The sequence below is a fragment of the Nomascus leucogenys genome, chromosome 4 (assembly GCF_006542625.1).
Source record: "Nomascus leucogenys isolate Asia chromosome 4, Asia_NLE_v1, whole genome shotgun sequence".
Lineage (NCBI taxonomy): Eukaryota > Metazoa > Chordata > Mammalia > Primates > Hylobatidae > Nomascus > Nomascus leucogenys.
In genome coordinates, this window is record NC_044384.1 from 113,232,520 (window position 1) to 113,253,783 (window position 21,264).

Consider the following 21,264-nt stretch of genomic DNA (forward strand, 5'->3'; position numbering starts at 1 on the left):
GGGACTAGTTCTGGTCCCAAACCAAATGGTGTAGGTTTACACTTCCCTGTTCCTCCCCTTTAAATATATCTAAAATTCCCAGAAATAATCCAACAGACAATCATAAAAGAACTCTGAAAGGAGAAAAGAGGAAAGCAGAGTGGCTAGGGGCCTCAGAAAAAGTTTCCTGAGCTTTCCTTTAATCCGCTATAACTCAAGACTGGGCATTACAGAGTCCTGAAACCCAGAACTATTGACAGACATAGATCAAAAAGAGCCCCAAGCCTGCTCTCTCTCACTGCCTAAAGGAGCAGAAAAGGGGCAGCCCAGCAGAAATCTAATAGGTGGTCCCATCCCTGACTCCATACTTGGAGTTGCAGGAGAGCCCACCTTGCCTAACAAGCAGTGCCAATAAAGAGCAGACAGGGGGACTTCATCCCCTCCCCCATATGCAGTACAGCCGGTAGGCCCCCATCACCCACACCAGCAGCACCAGTCAGCACAGCTGGCATCTCTTAGACCTCCACCCAGCAGCAAAGGACTATGCAGGTCCAGTGTTTCCCAACTCCCCACCCAGGAGCAAAGAGTGGCCCAAGGGAAGAGCCTTCCATCCCCACAGGCAATATCAAGAGGGACTGAATGGAAGCCCCACTGGCATCAGGTGGGAGTCCACATGATGGGACTAGGAGAGTGCTCACAGACCCATGAGTCCTGAGTCCAGCATCTACCATGTATTCTCCACTTGGTGGCAACCGGCCCAAGGAAATCCACTCCACTCCCATAGGTGGCATGATCAAGGATTGAATGGGAGTCCCCACAGTGCCAGGAGAAAAAAAAATCAGACTGGAAAAGCACTGCAAGGGCTCTAAAAATCAAATTATCATTGGAACCATAGCTCACAACAGTATGCCAGGACCTATACACAAAACCTAAACAGGGCACTTAACTATTAAGATAGATTATTTAGATAGGATCATGAAATATTAAAACGCTCTTATTTATTAAAAAAGAAAAAAAAGGGCTGGGCACAGTGGCTTATGCCTGTAATCCCAGCACTTTAGAAGGCCATGGCAGGAAGATTGCTTTGAAGCCAGGAGTTCAAGAACAGCCTGGGCAACATAGCAAGACCCCATCTTTATGAAAATTAAAAATTAGCCTGAGGAGGCTGAGGTGGGAGGATCACTTGAGCCCAGGAGTTTGAGGTTGTGGTGAGCTATGATCACGCTACTCCAGCCTGGGTAACCAAGAGAGACCCTGTTTCAAAAAAAAAAAAGAAAAAAAGGCTGTAATTTTAAAAATGTTATTTTACAAAAAGCTTTTAATAATTTAGGGAAATACTGAAAATATAATGTAAAATTTAAAAAGCAACAGACAAAATTACATATACAGTACTGTTTTAGATATTTTTTAACCATATAAAAGAAAATGGAAAGCAATATTCCAAAATGTTATCAAGTGATTGCCTCTTGGTAAGAAATTATGACTTTTTCCTGTTTTTATATTTTCTGGTTTTATTAAAGTACTTGTTTAATGTTTACTAGATGTATAATTAAGACTCTAACCACAGTGTACTAAAACTGGTGATACAAAGAGCTATGATAACACTCAGAGATCATAATTCTGTAAAAGAGTAGGAATAGCTTAATGAGATGATGTAACACAAAAGTATTGTATTTTACATACCTGTGGATCTGTCCATTTTTATGCAGATATTCCAGCCCTTCCAGTACTTCTCGGAGTATTGTAGCAATGGTAGATTCATCTAGGACTCCACTTTTGTGTTCCCCTTTTGCCACAATGTGCTTAATAATATCCAGAACAGAACCTGAAAGCAGAAGACATAATTTTCTAAAAATCTCTAAATCATTCAATATAATTCAGATCCATTTTAGAATCAAAACACATGTGAACCTTCTCATAAACTTAACTGTGCAGAAATGAAAAAAACAGCAAATGTGAGGAAATACAGAAGTTTAAAATTAATAACTTATTTTCAATTCCAATCTAAAACAAAAAGTAGCCTGCTAATATTCAAATAGTATGTTATGCCACCATCTCCTTTGGATGTCTAGTGAGACTCTGAAGAGGTAGTAGAGGATATTTAACTGCCCCTAAATAACCCCTAGGTAAACTACGCTCGTCAGTACTATTATAAGATACCACAAACCAATGTAGGCTTTTAACATCAGATTAGAATATGCACTGCTGTATGACTAAAGATATAAAAATACAATTGAAATGCCAAACAAATCAGGAGCAAAATACTTGGAGAGTAAGGATCACATACATACACAAACTAACTTAGGACTAAAATTATTTTTTCAGGTTAATAAATTATAGAAATAAAATAGCTAAGGCAAAGACAAATACAAAAAGAATAAAAACTACAGTTCTTTTTAAGTAACAGTCCAGATGTATTATCAATCCTAAACTTCCCAGGATAAGAAATAATGCTCCTACTAAAGGTTGAAGGCAGAGGAGGAAAAGACACCTATATAGTAATTAAAAGCACAGTGCTGACTACCAAAACTGAAGATTATAATCAGTAAAAAGTTTGGTGGATATTTGTAAGATTTCTGGCCATATAATGGCCCATAACAATCACAGAACCAAAACAAAACAATATTAGCAACTATACCAAGAAGTCTAAAACATTACATAGACTGCAAAGAAAAGATTCAATACCCATTTCTTTGTACAAGACCTCAATGATCAAGACTAAAATCAAAACAACCACTTACATAGTTCTCTTAAAAACTTGCCCTACTGGGTACTTTTACTTCACAGACCTTAACAAGAAAAAATATACTTCCAAATACATAGAAAGAAGACAGAATTCTCAAAAACATGAAGGACTGAACGCAAGTTTATTTTAGCTCCTACTTAAAATCCACTAACTTGGTAAACTTGATTAAAAAGGCATAAACCCATAATTTAAAAAGAGAACAGGAAAGATAACAGAAGAGAGATGGCAACAATATTCTGGAAGATACCAGAAAAAGAAAAAGTAAGCACAGTGGAGAAATCTGAACTTCAGTGCTTGCAGAGGAGCTATGCCATTTAGGACAAAGTGATCCCTACCCAAAGCTCCAGAAAGGCTCAGAACTACACACACTAAGTACCATACTTCCCCACACCAAGTGAGGAAGAAGTGAAGGAAAGGGTTGAAAACAGAAAAACTGGTTGAAAGTTCAGATAAGACAGAGTAAGATTCTCAGATTCCTCTTCCTCCCTGGAGGCTTGCCCACTAATACTCTCTACCTCCAATAGGAGATAGGCAGTTTATTCTCTGAAGAGTGAACCAAAGAGACTCACTCTCCAGACAGGTTTTCCTAACACATTATTACACTGGTTCTTTCCCCTCTCCATTGCTGGAATTCATAAGCTTGTGATCCAGAAGGGGAGAGACCTAAAGGAAGAAGTTTGTTCTGCTTAATCAACCACACGTTAATCCCCAAAGCAAAGTGATTATACCAAAGGGCCACATGTTTCACTATTCAGGAAATCCAGGCCACATAAGTACTGCTTAGTAAGAAAACAATTTTTTTAACACTGATCATAAACACTGTTTACAATGTAATACCTAAAATTATCATAAACACTGTTTATAATGTACTACCTAAAATAGGGAATGCAAAGGAAAACCAATTCCTACTGGAAATGAAAAATTAACACAACTTATTCACTTAACAATTAAGCCCTATTACATTACACGTGAGATCTAAGACTGGGTGCCACCAAATATGACAAGATATACATGACATGATTGCTAACTTTAAGGGAACTTCTAGTCTGGTAGATGAAACAAATGCAGCATCAAATATCTTGGGGCACATAAAAAGTGACTAAGTCTGTGAAGAGTTTGAAGCAGGAACTCCTTTTCAAACTTTCAGATTTGTATTGATTTCACATCATCCAATGATCAATGGGAAGATTAAAGCAATGCACATCTCTAGTCTATGTCCAGAACAGACATTTTGAACAAAGTTTATATAAGAAACCCTTCTTCTTTGGCATAACAATTTATCTTCAGTTTCAAACTCCTCCCAACAAGATAATTCTTATGGGTGGAGGAATCGTCACTAAGACACTAATCGTCACTAAGACCTTCATTCTTAACTGAGAGATACTGGTCCTGTAAGCTCCCCCGCTTCTTATCCACTTGGTTTTCTAAGCCTCTTGTAGCCTCTAACTCGATGATGGTGTTTATAATCCTCCATCCTCAAATATCAAAATTATAAAGAATTCATGTCAGCTAAGAGAAAGGTGAAGAGAAAATATGCTAAGCAAAAGGAGGAAGCAGATTATCACTGAATAACTCAATTAATACCTAAAGTAGGAATAATGAGGGAAAGTTATAACCGAGTATGTAGTATTTTGTCCTCACGCACAATTTGTAAGAAATAGTATATAGGGATAATCTGTTCTCAAACTTTAATGTGTGAAGGAATTACTTAGCAAGCTAGCAAAAATGCATATTCCCAGGCCCTATAAGACAGTCATTCAAGAGAACTGAGGTAGGGCCCAAGAAGCTGGATTTTAAAAGGCATTTAACAACTTGGATTATTTTGATGAAAGCTGTTCATTAAAATCCAAACATTTTTCAGAGTAAAGGTAAATAAATCAAACAGGAAAAAGGGTATTTGGTACAAATTTTGTAACAAAGCAAAAAGTTTAAATGTAGATCATCTATTCCCAAAAAATAATCCCCTGTCAGGCTTCATAGCCTGTGGCATGGAACATTTAAAAAGCAATGCAAAACTTTAATTGTCCAATAAAATCATTACAGAATATCAAAATAATATTGACAAAGTAGTGAAGCAGCTGCTGGCTTCAGACAGTTGTTAAGTCTGAAAACTATAACTCAATCAAATTAATGACCCCATCAACAAGTTAATTTCCTCACCTTACTAGTATGAAAAGATACTCTTTAAATATAAAATCAATTCATTCAACTTAGTTACTGGTATCTCTACTAGGAAGTTTTAATCAATCTTTAGCTACTACGGTTATTGCTTATGTCTTCCTAAGCCTCAGAAGGTTTCAAAGAGGCCAAAATTTGCTTGGTCTGAGTATTCCATTTTAGACCAAAAGATGTTACAGAAATTTTAAAACCCTGCATTGTTGCTTGAACATCCAAAGCTGGTCACTATTAGTATCAGACATTTTACCTGGATCCTCCTTTAGATCAAGAAGTCCCCATGCATTTTATCTCTTAGAAAAAGACAAAGTTGAAGGCATCCTTAAACAACCATCTAAGACAGTGAATTTACATTAGATTTCTGCATTTCTACACTTACTCCCTTTTTTTTTTTTTTTTTGAGACAGAGTCTCGCTCTGTCACCCAGGCTGGAGTGCAGTGGCGCGATCTTGGCTCACTGCAAGCTCCGCCTCCCGGGTTCATGCCATTCTCCTGCCTCAGCCTCCCAAGTAGTTGGGACTACAGGCGCCCGCCACCACGCCCGGCTAATTTTTTGTATTTTTAGTAGAGAAGGGGTTTCACTGTGAGTCTCGATCTCCTGACCTCGTGATCCGCCCGCCTCCACTTACTCCCTTTAAGTACTACAGGTACCGTTTTTTTCCTCTCAGTTTTCTTAATTACTTTGATTTCTAAAAAGCTTACATTTCAAGTTTGGTGCTAATAAACTGGAAATAGCTATTTATACCAAAAGTGCTTCTAACTTCTAAAGCTTAACTTCCTGTAGTAATAAATCCCAACATTCAACATGAGAGTTTTAATTAGCAAAGATAGGAATATTAGTTATAAGGAAGCGTCATTAAATGATTATAATATTGACAGAATTAGATTTATTTTAACCAGGATGTACACCTGGTTGGTGGGATAAGAGTGACACTCACTATTCATTTTATGATTTAATTAGCTTATTAAATTCTACATCAGTACAATGTTCCTAAAGCAAAACTATGCTTTTGTTTTCAATATTCTGACTAAAAAGTTGATATGAAAGAAGGTACCCTATACATATTTGTTAACTCTGGTTATTTATATTTTTTAATTTTGGGAGTCTTTGCTTATCAGTAAGCCTCTACCAATAGTCCTCTTCTCTCATTCTCTCTGCTCCAGCTGTGAATCTGTCAGTTCTCAAGACATACACACTCCATCCTGTCTCCATCTCCGTTTCCACAGTATTCTCTCTAGCTGGATCACATCTCCCATCTTTCCCCAGTACTAACTCCAGCCTCCATTTCACCTGGCTAATTATTATTCTTTTTAATTTTTAATTTTGTTTTAGAGACAGAGTCTCACTCTGTCGCCCAGGCTAGACTGTAGTGGCAAGATCATGACTTGCCATAACCTCAAACTCCTGGCCTCAAGCTATCCTCCAGCCTCCCAAGTAGCCAGGGCTACATGTCCAAGCTTAGCTATTTGTTTTTTTTGATAGAGACAGGGTCCTGCCATGTTGCCCAGGCTGGGCTGTTGAACTCCTGGCCTAAAGCAATCCTTCCACCTCAGCCTCCCAAAGCACTGGGACAGCAGGCATGAGCCACCTCACCCAGCCAATTATTACTTATTCTTTAGATCCCAGTTGGACTTCACCTCCAGAGGCAAGTTTTAGTTCATCCCACTGCAACTGTTCTCCCTCAATAAGGTTAAGTTCTCCAGGAATTTGTTCCCATAGCCCACAAGAGCAAGGATCTGATAGCTTTATTCACCAATGTACTGGAGATCAGTAAGTATTTGATGAATGGCATTTTAATTAAGCTATAATCCTGACACATCTTCCTCCTGTTTTAAAAAAAAAAAATTTAAGCTGTTCTTAGTGCTAACTTTTGTTTTCTAAATGTTGCCTAATGTATCATCTCAGTTTAAATGTTTATTCATTTTATAACAACAAAAGATTTCATTTTCCTAAAAAATGCAAAATTTTTAATATTTAAAAGGTTTAGATGTAATGATCATGTTGACTCATAAAAATATAAGCACTTATAAAAAGAGTTATGACTAACTGGAACATATTTGAAAATTATCCTCCAGGAAATCTGCTGAGTGCTAGGCTAGAAAAATTGGGTAATGTCCCAGAAAACTTAAGACCAAGAGGGATAAAGACCTACATTTGAAAGACATCCCATCCATCTACATGTCCTGCCCCTTCTATGATCAAGGCATATACTCACTGAGAGAGGAAAAGGAATTCTTAAAAAAAAAAAAAAAAAGTCATTCTGCTTAGGAGTAGCAGAAAGCATAGGCTGGCATACAGGTATGGACGAGAGAATTAAGCAGACAATTTATTCCCATTCATCAGAGGACTTTTTTGCAAAACATTAAAAATTTTGTATTACATATTCTTGTAAATTACAAATAAAGAAAATTATGCTATAGGTGATCAATAACGAAAGATACAGTATTACCTAATACTCCCATATCTCTCCATACTGAAAGAACCATGCTTGACCACCATCTTGAAAGGTGGTTGGTGTTAGCAAGGCTTCCAACCATCATATGAACAGGGCCTTTAACAAAGCAATCCAGTTTCTCCAGTGTGTCACTAATGGGATTGAAACAAAAAGGTGATTCTGGCTACACTGAAAAGCATCAAATAGCAAGGGCTTATTACTATTAATGACTAAAATTTCTTGTGCACCTATTAAATGTCAGCACAGTGGTGGACGATTTACATGTATCATCTCATTTACTCCTCATCAATACCCTGAAATGCAGAAAGGTATCCCCATTTAACAGACAAGTAAAAAGTTTCAAAGAGCTGAAAGAGTTTTCCCAATGACATACGATTGCTCAGTAGAAAAAGTGAAATTTAATTCTAAAGCCTTATGTTGTTTATAGTCTCTCTGGGGAAGTATGGTGTTCAGTGAGATACGGCAATAAAATTGCAAACTAAACAAATATAGATTATCTTTTCTGTAACTCTACATTCTAAGATGGAAAATCATACTCCCCCACAAAATACGCATGCAAGCAAAAACCAACCAGCATAGTGATAGGAAGGCCAATGTGGCTCCATCACTAACTAGTCCTACAAGTCTTGCCATGTGATTCAAATCCATGCCTTGGCAAAATGACTAATTTACCAAATGGCATAAGCTTTTAGGTAACCAAAACAAAATGTTTGATCTATACATGCCAAGGTTTCACAGTTTGCAATCAGCAATATTTATATTTTATTGTAAGAATAAAGTAGAAATAATTGTATATATACTGCAAGATAAAGCACTTAAGTAATTATGTTAATATTGGGTACCAAGATTTTCTGTGTAAAGGAAAAGAGATTCAAGCTTAAAAAGTCCATGACGCTAAACTTGTATTGGAAACTTGTATTGATGTCAAATTATAATTTTATTTTTAATATACTATATTTCCAAGCTCTGGAAGCAATGAAGTAGTAATGAGCACTCCAAGCATCCAAGTTATGTTTCTAAGTACCATTCCCGAGGAAAAAATACCAAAGCTCATTAGAGTACTGGCTGATTCAGGGTCTGGGAAAATGAATACAAATATAACCCTCGGGAATCTTGAATTAAAAAGTTAAGGATGTAATGAAAGACTGATGGGTTCACGTCAAGAGGACACAAGAGTGACTTTAAAAGGGCTCCCACTGACAAATTTTGGACAATCTGAATATCAAAAAGAATAGAGTATAACTGATGGAAAGACACTGAATACATAAAAATCCTTGGGTCTATAATAATACTCGAAAAAATGAAGGCCCTACCCAACTGGAAAAAGGAAACTTTTTAAACACTCTCAGTTGCTACCACTGGAGATGATTACTAAACCAACTTTTTACACTAAAACTTGATCCTTAAAAAAGACTCAATTATTTATCTTGCCTTTTCAGTAGGAACTAGAGTACAGATTAATCAGTGTTCCAGTTGATAAGGAAAAGTTCTTCATAGAAGGATGTCAGTTTATAAATATAAAAGAAATGATGCTGTAAGAAAAATCACTGTTTTACAACCCCTGATGAAATAACTGACTCAAACAAGGATTCAAACAACGAATGTGAAAATCATTAAGATAAAAGACTTATGGAGAACTGGATACTCACAAAGTATCCTCTCACAGATTACTTGCTAGCTACAAAGGGGGAAATGTCACCTTTTCCATGGAGAGGCCTGGCTGTCCTAATCTTAAGCAAACAAAACTAACATCACTATTAAAGATTCCACCAGATAGCAAATATTTCCTGATGTAATGCAATATGAAATACACAGCATCACCAAGAAGTATCCTCCTGCAAAATATTTAACTTGAATTTACTCAAGCCTTTAGATCTAATTTTCAATATACAAGAAATAGAGGACTACAGATCAAGTTAAATACCACCAAGAAGAAATACTTAGATAAATCCAGAATATGGCATATTCTACAAGATAACTGGACTAGACTCTTCAGTAAGTTTACATCATGGAAGGGAGGAAGCAAGAAGGAAGCATCCTAAATTAAGAGAGAGTTAGACCAGGCACAATAGCTCACACCTGTAATCCCAGCACTTTGGGAGGCCAAGGTGGAAGGATCACTTGAAGACAGGAGTTAAGAGATGAACCTGGGCAACATAGTGAGACCCCATCTCCAAAAAAAAAAATTATATTAAATTAAATAATAAAAGTAGCTGAGCATGGTGGTACATGCCTGTAGTCTCAGCTACTTGGGAGGCTGAGACAGGAGGATCACCTGAACCCAGGAATTTTGAGGCTACAGTGATCCATGATTGCACCACTGCACTCCAGCCTGGGTGACAGAGCCAGACAGTCTCTAAAAAAAATTAAGAGAAATTTAAGCAGCATGACAACGAAATGAATCAAATGCAATGTGTGAAACCTGTCTTGGCTCATAGATTAGCATCTTCAGCAAATACTATATTTTCAGTATCTCCTCAAATGCAAATGTCCATGAAAACGAAATCAGGATAGAAAATAAGGAAACTTTTATTAACTTTTCAAACCATGGTACTTATAGCATTTCCTTGTACTCTACTCACCTCCACTTAGCAGCTTCATGACAAGCCACAGCTCATCTTTTACCACAAAAGATGTGTAGTAAGATACAATATTAGGATGATGGCATTGACTCATGGCTTGAATTTCTTTCTACAAAGAAGAGAAAACATGATAATTCATTATATGCAAGCCTAAAACAAACGTTGTGAGTTAGCAAATCCAGACTTTGAAATCTCAAGACTTTGTCACAACTTTCTGGGATCTCCATGGCTCTGATTTCTTCAAGAATGGTTAAACCAATAAAACCACTCTGTCTCCCTCAGTCCATTCTGACTCAACTTCCTCCACTCATTACACTAGTAATCTTTCAAACTAGAAGCACACTATTTAACACACCCTGGCACAACACTCCAGGAGGCCTCCTTTGGGACATATATTTTTGCTTCAAGGTGCCCTTGAAGAACCATCTTGGGAAATCTGGTTTTATAGCTATAAAAGATATTAACTAATAAACAGGGTTTTTTAATAGTTTGTATAGGGATTTTTTTTATTTGCAAAATATTACTTCATTCCATTTTTGTGAAATAACAATTCTCACACTAAAGAGAAACAAACTGAAACAGGACAACGTCAAAAACTAAATCCAGAGTAGAAATCTGAGCCAAAAGTCTAAGCTTACTCTCTCAGCTTATGATTTTAAATTAGATTTGGTATGACAAAATGCCTTATAAAGCCCTGTGTGATCAGGGCCCTGTTTACCTGCTTCTTTTAACTCTGGACATTTAACCCTATTGTGCCTCAGCCTCAAATACACTTCCCCTATCATCTCTGCCTAGTTAACTCCAATTCTTCCTTTTGATCTCAGTCTAGACAGAATTTCCTCCCAGCTTCCCAGGTTTAGTTAGATGCTCCTTCTCTTAGCTTCCAAGCACCCAGTATATCTCCTCCCATCATGGTACATAAAATACTGGATAGTACATTATGTGCTTATCTGTCTGTCTCTCCCTTCTAGGCTGAGAGCTCCATGAAGGCAAGTACTCAAAAGTAGATTCTCAGTCACTGTGGAACTTATCTGACTATACTATAATTGCCTATTTCTTTTCACATCCCCCACAAAACTGTAAGCTCAGTGAGAACTAAAACTGTTCTTAGCACATATCATTGTACCTGGCACAGAGTATACCTTCAATAAACATTCATTGAATGAATGAAATACTACAGCACTTTATATGGCTTTTCACCTATTAATGTACCTGCCCTATGCCCTTGGGATTTGTTCAATAAGATCAACTGTGTGAAAGTCATCCATAATCCCTGATTGATAAGGAGTACTCAATACATGCTAACTTTCAATTTCTCATCTTCTTTCCTTGAATGCAACTTCCTTTATGGCAAGGATCTTGTCACACATATCTTGCAACCCCAAAGTCACCAACATGGTCTTCTGTACTAAAAGCTAAGTAAATATGAAAGAAAAGGAAGAAAGAACTAAAGTAAGCACCTTGCTACTAACATACAGAATTTCAAGGATAAGGTAAGTACATATAAGAGGAAACAGATAAGAGAGCATATAGGTACCAAATGAGTAGTAAAGATGTCAATGTTGCAAGATGATTCTGCTGAGAAAGAGCATAAAGGAAAAAAAGATAAATGTTACAAGAATCTATAGGAAAAAACAAGGTAGGCAAGTGTGATCAAAAAAAGCCTTTACAGAAGAGGTGGGAACCAGGTTTAATTCTATAGGATGGGGAGAAATAACAGTACAAGATGGTAGGTACATATGATTTTCATAAATGATGACATACCTAAGACATCCAATGAGTAAATCTGTCTAGGATAAGAAGTTCATTTTTCAACAGATATTTACAATACTAAGCACCTACTATAATACCTACTATGTGCCAGGTATAGTGCTAGGTACTCAATCACCATGGGGAGTCCTCATGAAACTTACAGTTGGGTAAAGAAGTTAGACAAATACTACTTTACAATACAGAATAATAAACAGCTTGACAGGGGAAGTACTAGACACTACATGATTTCATTGGAGAGGCACATTAAAAAATAGGAGTCATAACATAGAAGGCTTGGAAGTTTCCTGCATTAACACTGCAGCGGGAAACGTAAGTAGGTTTTTAAGATTGTTGATTGTTTAATTACCTGGGACTAGATCATAAAGGACTTTGAAAGTATATTTAAAAATTAGGCTTCATCCTAACAGCAATGGAAAGATATCAAAGGTTTAACTATATTATACATTTTCATAAATCACCCTTGGATACCACATAGAAAATCAATGAAGACGACAAGACTAGAGACAAGGCTTCTGTTTAGGCTGTTGCCACCATGTGAGTGAGAGATGATGGAGAAATGATTAACAGCTAATTTATCAGTTCTGATTACTGTACTACGGTTATATTAATATTAGGGCAAGTTGGGTGGATAGCATAAGGAAACTGTACTACTTTTGCAATTCTTCTGTAAGTTTCAAGCTATTTCAAAATAAAAGGTTAAAAAAGTTAGTGGCAGTATGAATGAAAAGGGAAGAGTCAAGAGGTAATAATAGAGAGGTACAAACAGTAGGATTTGGTAACTGATAGGGAAGGTGAAGGAAAGAAAAATCACATGAGAGAGTGACAACGCAAAGAGTTAGGGTCAAATTGTGGAAGGTCTTAAATGTTAAGCTAAGGGTTTTGAGCTTTAATCTGAAAAAGGGAGTACTATAAAGGGTTTTCTAGCAGAAGACTATCAAAAAAACACAAAATCCAAAGATGAAAAAGGGCTTAAATATTCTTTTTCTTGCCTTCTATTCCTTTAAAGGGGAAGGGGGAATCTTCTTGTACCTTAACTACCAGTAGAGTTATCCTTTCCTCCTTTCAAAAAGAAAAATAAATATATAAATGATTCACAAGAGTGGTATATGAATACTGACTTAAATTACCCAGCAGCTTCCTCAACCACCTATAAAGTGAATTCCTAGGCCAGGTACAGTGGCTCACACCTGTAATCCCAGCACTTTGGGAGGCCGAGGTAGGAGGATCCCTTAAGCCCAGGAGTTTGAGACCAGCCTGGGCAACAGAGTGAGACTCCGCCTCTATTTAAAAAATAAATTAATAAAATAAATAAATAAAGTGAATTCCACCCCTTCTAATGAAACTGCTTTCTTGAAAATCTTTTATTGTCTGCTAGAGCCAGATTTTTTGTTTGAACTATTTAGTTCTCCACCTCAAGCTTTCTGAAGCCTTTTTTTTCTAATGATAACTTTTTATTCCTTCGTGAAACTCACTCACCATCATTTCTACCATTACTTTCTTGTTTTCTAATTCCCTAAATGTAGTCAGTTTTCCTCCCTTTCATACACCCAAATAATGTTAATTTATTCATTCATTCATATAGGATAAACAAAATAAAGTCTCTGCCTTAACTGAGTGCTCATTCTAGTACTAATGTATTTTCCATCCAGGAAATCTGTGTTTTCCTTTCCATTACCACCATCACTGCCTGAATTTAGTCTCGGTATCTCTATATAGCCCAGTGTACCTCAAACTACGTGCTGTAATCTATATGCGTCATGAAATAAACTTAGTGGATTGTATTTTAAAAAGATGAATAAATAGGATAAAAAATAAGAGTATATTCTATATAATATGAAAATGTTTCAGTTATAATATTTATGAATATATATCTTTAAATACCAGGTAATGATAGAATGTATCTCTCTTAGTGAGGGTCTTATTTTCAAAGTTTTATAAAGTTGTTGGTCTAAACTACAGCAAAGCCTACCAACTAGTCTCTTTGCCATTGATCTCTTACTCCTTTGCAATTCACTTTGCCAAATATTACAGAATTAATCTACTAGGATGGCTATGACAAAAAAGATGAACAATAACAAGTATTGGTAAGGATATAGAGAAACTCAAACGCTCATATATTGCTGGTGGGAATGTAAAATGGTACAGCTACTTTGGAAAATAGCTTGGCAGTTTTTCAAAAAGTTAAACACAGAGTTACCATATTACCCAGGAATTCCACTCTTAGGTATATACCCAAGATAATAAAACACGAATGTACACATAAAGACTTGCACACAGATGTTCATCACAATATTACTGATAAAAGCCAAGAAGTAGAAACAGCCCAAATGCCCAACAACTGATGAAAGGACAAACAATATGTGGTGTATCTATATAACGGACTGTTATTCACCAATAAAAAAGGAAAAAAGAACTGATACATGCTACAATATGGATGAACTTTGGAAATATGCTAAATGAAAGCCAGACACAAAAGGCCACATATTGTATGAACCTATTTATATGAAGTGTCCAGAATAGGCAAATCTATGCAGACAGACAGTAGATTAGTGATTGCCTAAGGCTGAGGGGAGGAAAGAATAAAGAATGAGTGGTCATGGGTATGGAGTTTCTTTTTGGGGTGACAGTGGTGATGGTTGCACAATTTTGAGAATGTACTAAAAACCATAGCATTGTATATTTTTAAAGAGTAAATTTATGATACATGAATTTTATATCAATAAAGCTGTTATGTTTTAAAAAGTATTATAAAACTAAACTTCCTAAAACTCAGTTCTAATGAAGTCATTTCCCTTTAAAAAAAAAAATCTTCAAAGACACTTGCCTCTATTTCTGTAGCTATCAACATTTCCTATCAAATAAAATCCTAATTTTTTCACTTATTATTTCTTCTTTATGGTTTCTTGGCTGTCTACTATTCTTTCCTGATTTTAAACCCCTGCCAAGCAGACTTGCTATCTATGCCTGTTTAAAGTCTACACAGCCCTGGTGGCCCAGGCCACAAACATTTCCACAAAGTCCTCCATTTTCACAATTAGAAGCTCTATTCCTCCCCTTTCTTTCACATGACTTTTTTTTTTTGAGACAGGGCCTCACTCTGTGTCACCCAGGCTGGCGTGCAGTGGCATGAACATGACTCACTGCAGCATCGACATCCTGGGCTCAAGCAATCTTCCCACCTCAGCCTCCCAAGTAGCTGCGATAACAGGCGCATACCACCATGCCCAGCTAATTTTTTATTTTTCATTTTAGAGATGGGGTCTCACCATGTTACCCAGGCTAATCTCAAACTCCTAGCCTCAAGTGATCCTCCTGCCTCAGCCTCCCAAAGTGCTGGGATTACAGGCATGAGCATCCGCCCCCAGCAGCAGGTTCTTAAATATTGGATTTTATTTTAATTTTGCATTATGTAAGTTTTGTGCTGTTTCTTGTTTGTTTTTTGAGACAGAGTCTTGCTCTGTCACCCAAGCTGGAGTGCAGTGGCACAATCTCGGCCCTCTGCAACCTCTGCCTCCCAGGTTCAAGTGATTCTTGTGCCTCGGCCTCCTGAGTAACTGGAATTACAGGCGTGCACCACCACACTCAACTAATTTTTGATTGTTTTAATAGAGAAGGGGTTTTGTCATGTTGGCCAAGCTGGTCTCAACTCCTTGGCTCAAGTGATCCACCCACCTTGGCCTCCCAAAGTGCTGGGATTACAGGCGTGAGCCACTGTGCCTGGCCCTGTGCAGAGTTTTTACTTAGTTTGTTATAAGTGTGATTTGGATTTTTCCATGTTGGTGTTGCCCATGGTTGTCTTTGTGTGGCTTTAGTGAGAGATTTCCAAATGAATTTAAATGTAATGAAGACAAATTCTGTCAAATTATATAGTTATATGTGTAAGTCGTATTCAATTTTTTTTTCGGAGATGGAGTCTCGCTCTGTTGCCCAGGCTGGAATGCAATGGTGCGATCTCAGCTCACTGCAACCTCTGCCTCATGGGTTCAAGCAATTATCCTGCCTCAGCCTCCCAAGTAGCTGGGATTACAGGCGCATGCCACCACACCCGGCTAATTTTTGTATTTTTAGTAGAGATGGGATTTCACCAAGTTGTCCAGGCTGGTCTCGAACTCCAGAACTCCTGACTTCAAGTGATCTGCCCACCTCAGCCTCCCAAAGTGCTGGGATTACAGATGTGAGCCACCATGCCTGGACTTTTTTTTTTCTTTCCTTTTTTGAGACAGAATCTGGCTCTGTCACTCAGGCTGGAAAGTAGTGGCATGACATCTCAACTTACTTCAATTTCTACCTCTCAGGCTCAAGCCATCCTCCCATCTCAACCTCCCAAGCAGCTGGGACTACAGGTGTACACCACCATACCCAGCTCTGTGTGTGTGTGTGTGTGTGTGTGTGTGTATGTGCGTATTTTTTGTGGACATGAGGTTTTACCATGTGGCCCAGGCTGGTCTCAAACTCCTGGGCTCAGGTGATCCGCCTGCCTTGACCTCCCAAAGTGCCAGGTCTATACGCATGAGCCACCACACCCAGCCTCATGTTAAATTTTTAATGTTTGCAGCACATTAGTATTAGGAATGTGCTGGCACACTTGAAAGGATTTTTAAATAACAGCTTTATTTTATTTTTATTTTATTTTATTTTTGAGATGGGGTCTCTATCTGTCACTCAGGCTGGAGTGCAGTGGTGTGATCACGGCCCACTGCAACCTCAACCTCCTGGGCTCAAGTGATCCTCCAACCTCAGCCTCCTGAGTAGCTGGGACTACACATGTGTGCCATCACACCTGGCTAAATTTTGTATTTTTGTAGAGGTGGAGTCCCACTATGTTCCCCAGGCTGAACTCTTGGGCTCAAGCGATCCACCCACCTTGGCCTCCCAAAGTGCTGGGATTATAGACATGAGCTCCCACCCCTGGCCTGGCTAATTTTTTTATTTTTCATAGACAGGGTCTTGCTATGTTGCCCATGCTGGTCTCAAACTCCTGGGCTCAAGCAATCCTCCCGCCTTGGCTTCCCAAAGTGTTAGGATTACAGGCGTGAGCCATTATTTCTGGCCTGTAACAGCTTTATTGAGATATAATTCACACACCATAAAATTTACCCTTTTGAAGTGTATAATTAAGCATACCATCGCCATTAACTCCAGACTGTTTTCATAACTCCAAAAGAAACAATGTACAATTGTCCCTCACTATATGTGGGGGACTGGTTCCAGGACTCCCAAGTATACCCAAATTCATGCATACTCAAGTCCTGCAGTTAGTCCTGCAGAACCCTCATTGTGTGAAAAGTCAGCCCTCCATATATGTGAGTTTCTCGTCCTGTGAATACTGTATTTTCCATCTGCATTTGATTGGAAATAATCTTTTTTTTTTTTTTTTTGAGATGGATTTTTGTTTTTGTTGCCCAGGCTGGAGGGCAATGGCGCATTCTCAGCTCACCGCAACCTCCACCTGCCGGGTTCAAATGATTCTCCTGCCTCAGCCTCCCAAGTAGCTGGGATTACAGGCATGCGCTACCACATCCAGCTAATTTTGTATTTTTAGTAGAGACGGGGTTTATCCATGTTGGTCAGGCTGGTCTCAAATCCTGACCTCAGGTGATCCACCTGCCTCGGCCTCCCAAAGTGCTGGGATTACAGGCGTGAGCTACCATGCCTGGCCCTCTTTCAAATTACTTTATACCTCCCGAGACATTTGTCACACCCTGCCTTGTACAACAGGCAAGAACCTTAACTCTAACTAGACTGTGAAACACCTGATAGAAGGAACATTTTAAGCCTCTTGATATCCCCCATAGATGTCCAATGACTTTAGTCCTAGCATCTGTCAGAGAAGAGAAATATTTCAAAATACTACAATGTGTCTTTCTTAGAGAAAAGCATAGGAGTAAAATCTCTGTAAAAAAATAAATGCAGTAAGATTTGATAGCCGATTTTCCCATCACACTTAGCAAAGGTCATCAGATAGAAAATACATGACAAGAGAAAGCAGCAATACACTGCCCCCTCACTAGTAACTGTTACACATGATACACACCTGTTAGCCCAGTTTACATCAGCGCTCTTTGGAGAACCCAAAGAGTGTTGCATTATAATAAGATAGCTTTGAAAATAAATTTTAATATCATGACATCAGAAGTTTAGTACACTGATCTCATAGATTCTTTTTTTAAGGTAAACTGAAGGATTTCACATTTCTCAGGAATAGAGCCCCTGGCACTCAGATCTCAGTATCCTGCAGAACAGGTCCTGGTATCACAAATAAATCAGGTATTCTCTACATTCCTGATGTTTCTTCAGCAGGTAGTGAGATCTTACCTGCTTGCTTCCCCCACCCCCAAAAACCCAAGTATCTTAAACTTGCTTTACTAAAATGTACTTTTCCCCCTTTTACTTATTTGCCAAGTATTAATATACGCAAACTATATTTGCAACATAAAACTTACTGAAACATGAGCAAAATGTACACATATCTAACCAATTTTTTTTTAATAAAATATAACAAATTTGCATTTCTCTAAAAAGCCCTATTGTAAGAACAAAAACATTGCTTTCAAGAATGTCAAATGATATTTAAAAGGAAATGTCCAGTCAGGCACGGTGGCTCACGCCTGTAATGCCAGCACTTTGGGAGGCCGAAGCAGGCAGATCGCCTGAGGTCAGGAGTTCGAGACCAGCCTGGCCAACATGGTGAAACCCCATCTCTACTAAAAATAGAATAATTAGCTGCGTGTGGTGTCGTGCGCCTGTAATCCCAGCTACTCGAGAGGCTGAGGTAGGAGAATTGCTTGAACCTGGGAGGCGGAGGTCACAGTGAGCCGAGATCGCGCCACTGCATTCCAGCCTGGGAGACAGAGTGAGACTCCATCTCAAAGAAAACCAAAAAAAAAAAAAAAAAAAAAAAGAAATGTCCTTTCTACTTTTGAACTAAGATTATAATCATTTTGTTAGTACTATACTAAGCAGACAATAATAGACTTAAGTCAGAAAGACCTGATTTTTAATCCAGACTCTGTCACTTATTATATGATTTACTTCCTTCATCTATAAAACAGAGCTACTACTTAGCTCATGGAGATGTGTGTGAGGTTAAAGTACGCTGAAGTACCTAGCACTGAAAGATGTTTGCTATTATCATCAAGTGAACTTTATTTAAACTTTGAGCCTCAGCTTAATCATGAAGCAGTAAATAATAAGACTTTCATTCATTTTACTCTATCTATGGATTAACTAACTGGCAAATTATAGGTCTTCTTATTGGACTTCTCAAATTCTAGTCTTAATATGTAGGTTAAAATTTTTGTTTTTCTTTAACAGAATTAGTTTGCAGTTTATCAACTTCTTTTATCATCACTGCAGTTCAAGTGTCCAAATGGTGCTCTAAAGTATTATGGTATGCATCAATCCAAGATCTTAAAATAAGATTTCGATCAGCATTTCCTTCCAAGCATGCATTCTCTCACCAAAGATGGTTCAAGATCATTCTAGCAACTCATTCCTTCAGCTCCTGCTCGTACATTACCAATTCCTAAAGAAATACATTTGTCTCGTCCATCTCATATATAATTATATATTATGCAATATGTAATTCCATTACCTCTTTTTCTTTAATTCCAATTATTCCCTAATAGTACAAACACCACCAGAAATAAAATACAATTTGGGACAGTGAAAAAAACTTCTGGATGGGCAGGTCATTCCAGTCCTAATACCTGACCTTTCCAGCACTAGCTGTATATGCTCTTAAAGAAATTACTTAATAAAGTAACAATATTAGTTCATATTTGTATGGCAGTTTAGAGTCTTCAAATACTGTATCATTTGAGCCTCAAGAAAAACTCAAAAGGTATCCAAAGCAAGTATTATTATTTTCATTAAGCCAAAGAAACTGAAAATTTTGAAACAATAATAAGTAATTTTAAAAACTAATTTCCCTTGCTGAGCACTTACTATTTACTTAAAACTATTCTGGGTATCACAATGCATAAAAGAAATACAATACAATCCCTGTATGGTTACATTTTAATGTCACAGAACATTCTTACAGCTATTGCTTGGGACTTCCCTTTCTTCTTCCTTTCCCTAGCCTTTAAAGAAGCTAATGCTGCTTGGAGGTCGTTCTACCTCTTGTCTTATATCCAGTATTAGAATAAAAGTTTAAAAGGCCAGAGCCTTTCAAAGGATATTCCATTTGACCCAGGAATCACAATTCCATGGTATTATTTTAAGGGAATAGGGAAGCAAGCATTGTTTATAACAATAAAAAAGAGGAAACAAAGTAATTAGCAAATATCAGAGCATAGTTAATAAACTGTGGTCTATTCAACAGAATACTATACACACATTGTAAATGATACTGATCCATATTTACAGACACAGAAAAAGTTCTATGATAAATTATTAAATGAAAAGAGCAAGTATCTGATTACATTATCATAAAAATACAAATATATTCAAATGTTCACTCTGAAAGGTTATATATTAAATGTTAGTCTCAGAGTAGAATATTATAACTAATTTTTTTCTACTTATCCAGACTTTATAAATTTTACAATGAATATTATTTATTAATGAAGAAATCATAAACTTTTTTAAAAAAAGAAACAAATCAAAAACTTCAAGTTATTTCCCACTGTAATGTGAATATATGAGTATATCTCTCCATTTCAGAAGTATGAGATGTGCATACCAGGAGTTCATCCATGCTAGTTTGACATTTCTCAAGGTTTATCCGTTTGATTGCCACTTTCTCCTTTTTAGGGGCACAATAAGCTGCTTGGACTACAGCAGTTGCTCCACTCCCTAAAAACAAATACATAAAAGAGTAAATAAGTAGATGGATATATAAAAACATGACATTTCTAATTCCCATACAATTTAAACAAAAGTAATCCTTATCTTGTTCCTACAGTGCATAACAGATACAGAAAAACACTCTAAATGTCAGTTAAAACAAAAGCCTCAACCATTTCATATGTATTGCCAATAAATACCAGTGCAAAAAAAATGTCAAAACTGCTAGTATTCCAGTTCTAGGATACAATGGCATAGGCTCACATTTCCTCACTCTTCCCCTCCAAATACAACTAAATAGCCTAAAAATAATTCAACAAACAATCGTAAGAGGGCTCTGAAAGGTAGAAAGAGAGAGGTAGACCAGTTAGGGATCTCAAGACTTCAAGAAAACACCACAATAAGGCCGGGCGCGGTGGCTCACGCTTGTAATCCCAGCACTTTGGGAGGCCGAGGCGGGCGGATCACGAGCTCAGGAGATCGAGATCACGGTGAAACCCCGTCTCTACTAAAAATACAAAAAAAAATTAGCCGGGCGTGGTGGCGGGCGCCTGTAGTCCCAGCTACTCGGAGAGGCTGAGGCAGGAGAATGGCGTGAACCCGGGAGGCGGAGCTTGCAGTGCGCCGAGATTGCGCCACTGCACTCCAGCCTGGGCGACAGAGCGAGACTCCGTCTCAAAAAAAAAAAAAAAAAAAAAAAAAAAAAAAAAAAAACACCACAATAAGTTCACTGGGTTTTCCCTTTATCTCCCAAATATCCCAG

At 37.6% G+C, this 21,264-nt stretch overlaps 1 protein-coding gene across 2 annotated transcripts in view; it reads right to left on the bottom strand.

Annotated features, from left to right (window-relative positions):
• OXSR1 (oxidative stress responsive kinase 1) overlaps positions 1-21,264 on the bottom strand; it is a 97,920-nt gene that overhangs the window by 59,356 nt on the left and 17,300 nt on the right. Inside the window, exons 2-5 of one of the 2 annotated variants that reach the window (XM_030812115.1) lie at positions 20,398-20,510; positions 9,939-10,047; positions 7,351-7,452; positions 1,663-1,804 (exon numbers count right to left, since the gene is read on the bottom strand). In XM_030812115.1, coding sequence (XP_030667975.1) covers positions 1,663-1,804; positions 7,351-7,452; positions 9,939-10,047; positions 20,398-20,510 — 466 coding nt within the window. The remainder of the gene's footprint in view (positions 1-1,662; positions 1,805-7,350; positions 7,453-9,938; positions 10,048-20,397; positions 20,511-21,264) is intronic. The other variant, XM_003256863.3, reaches the window with a different exon arrangement.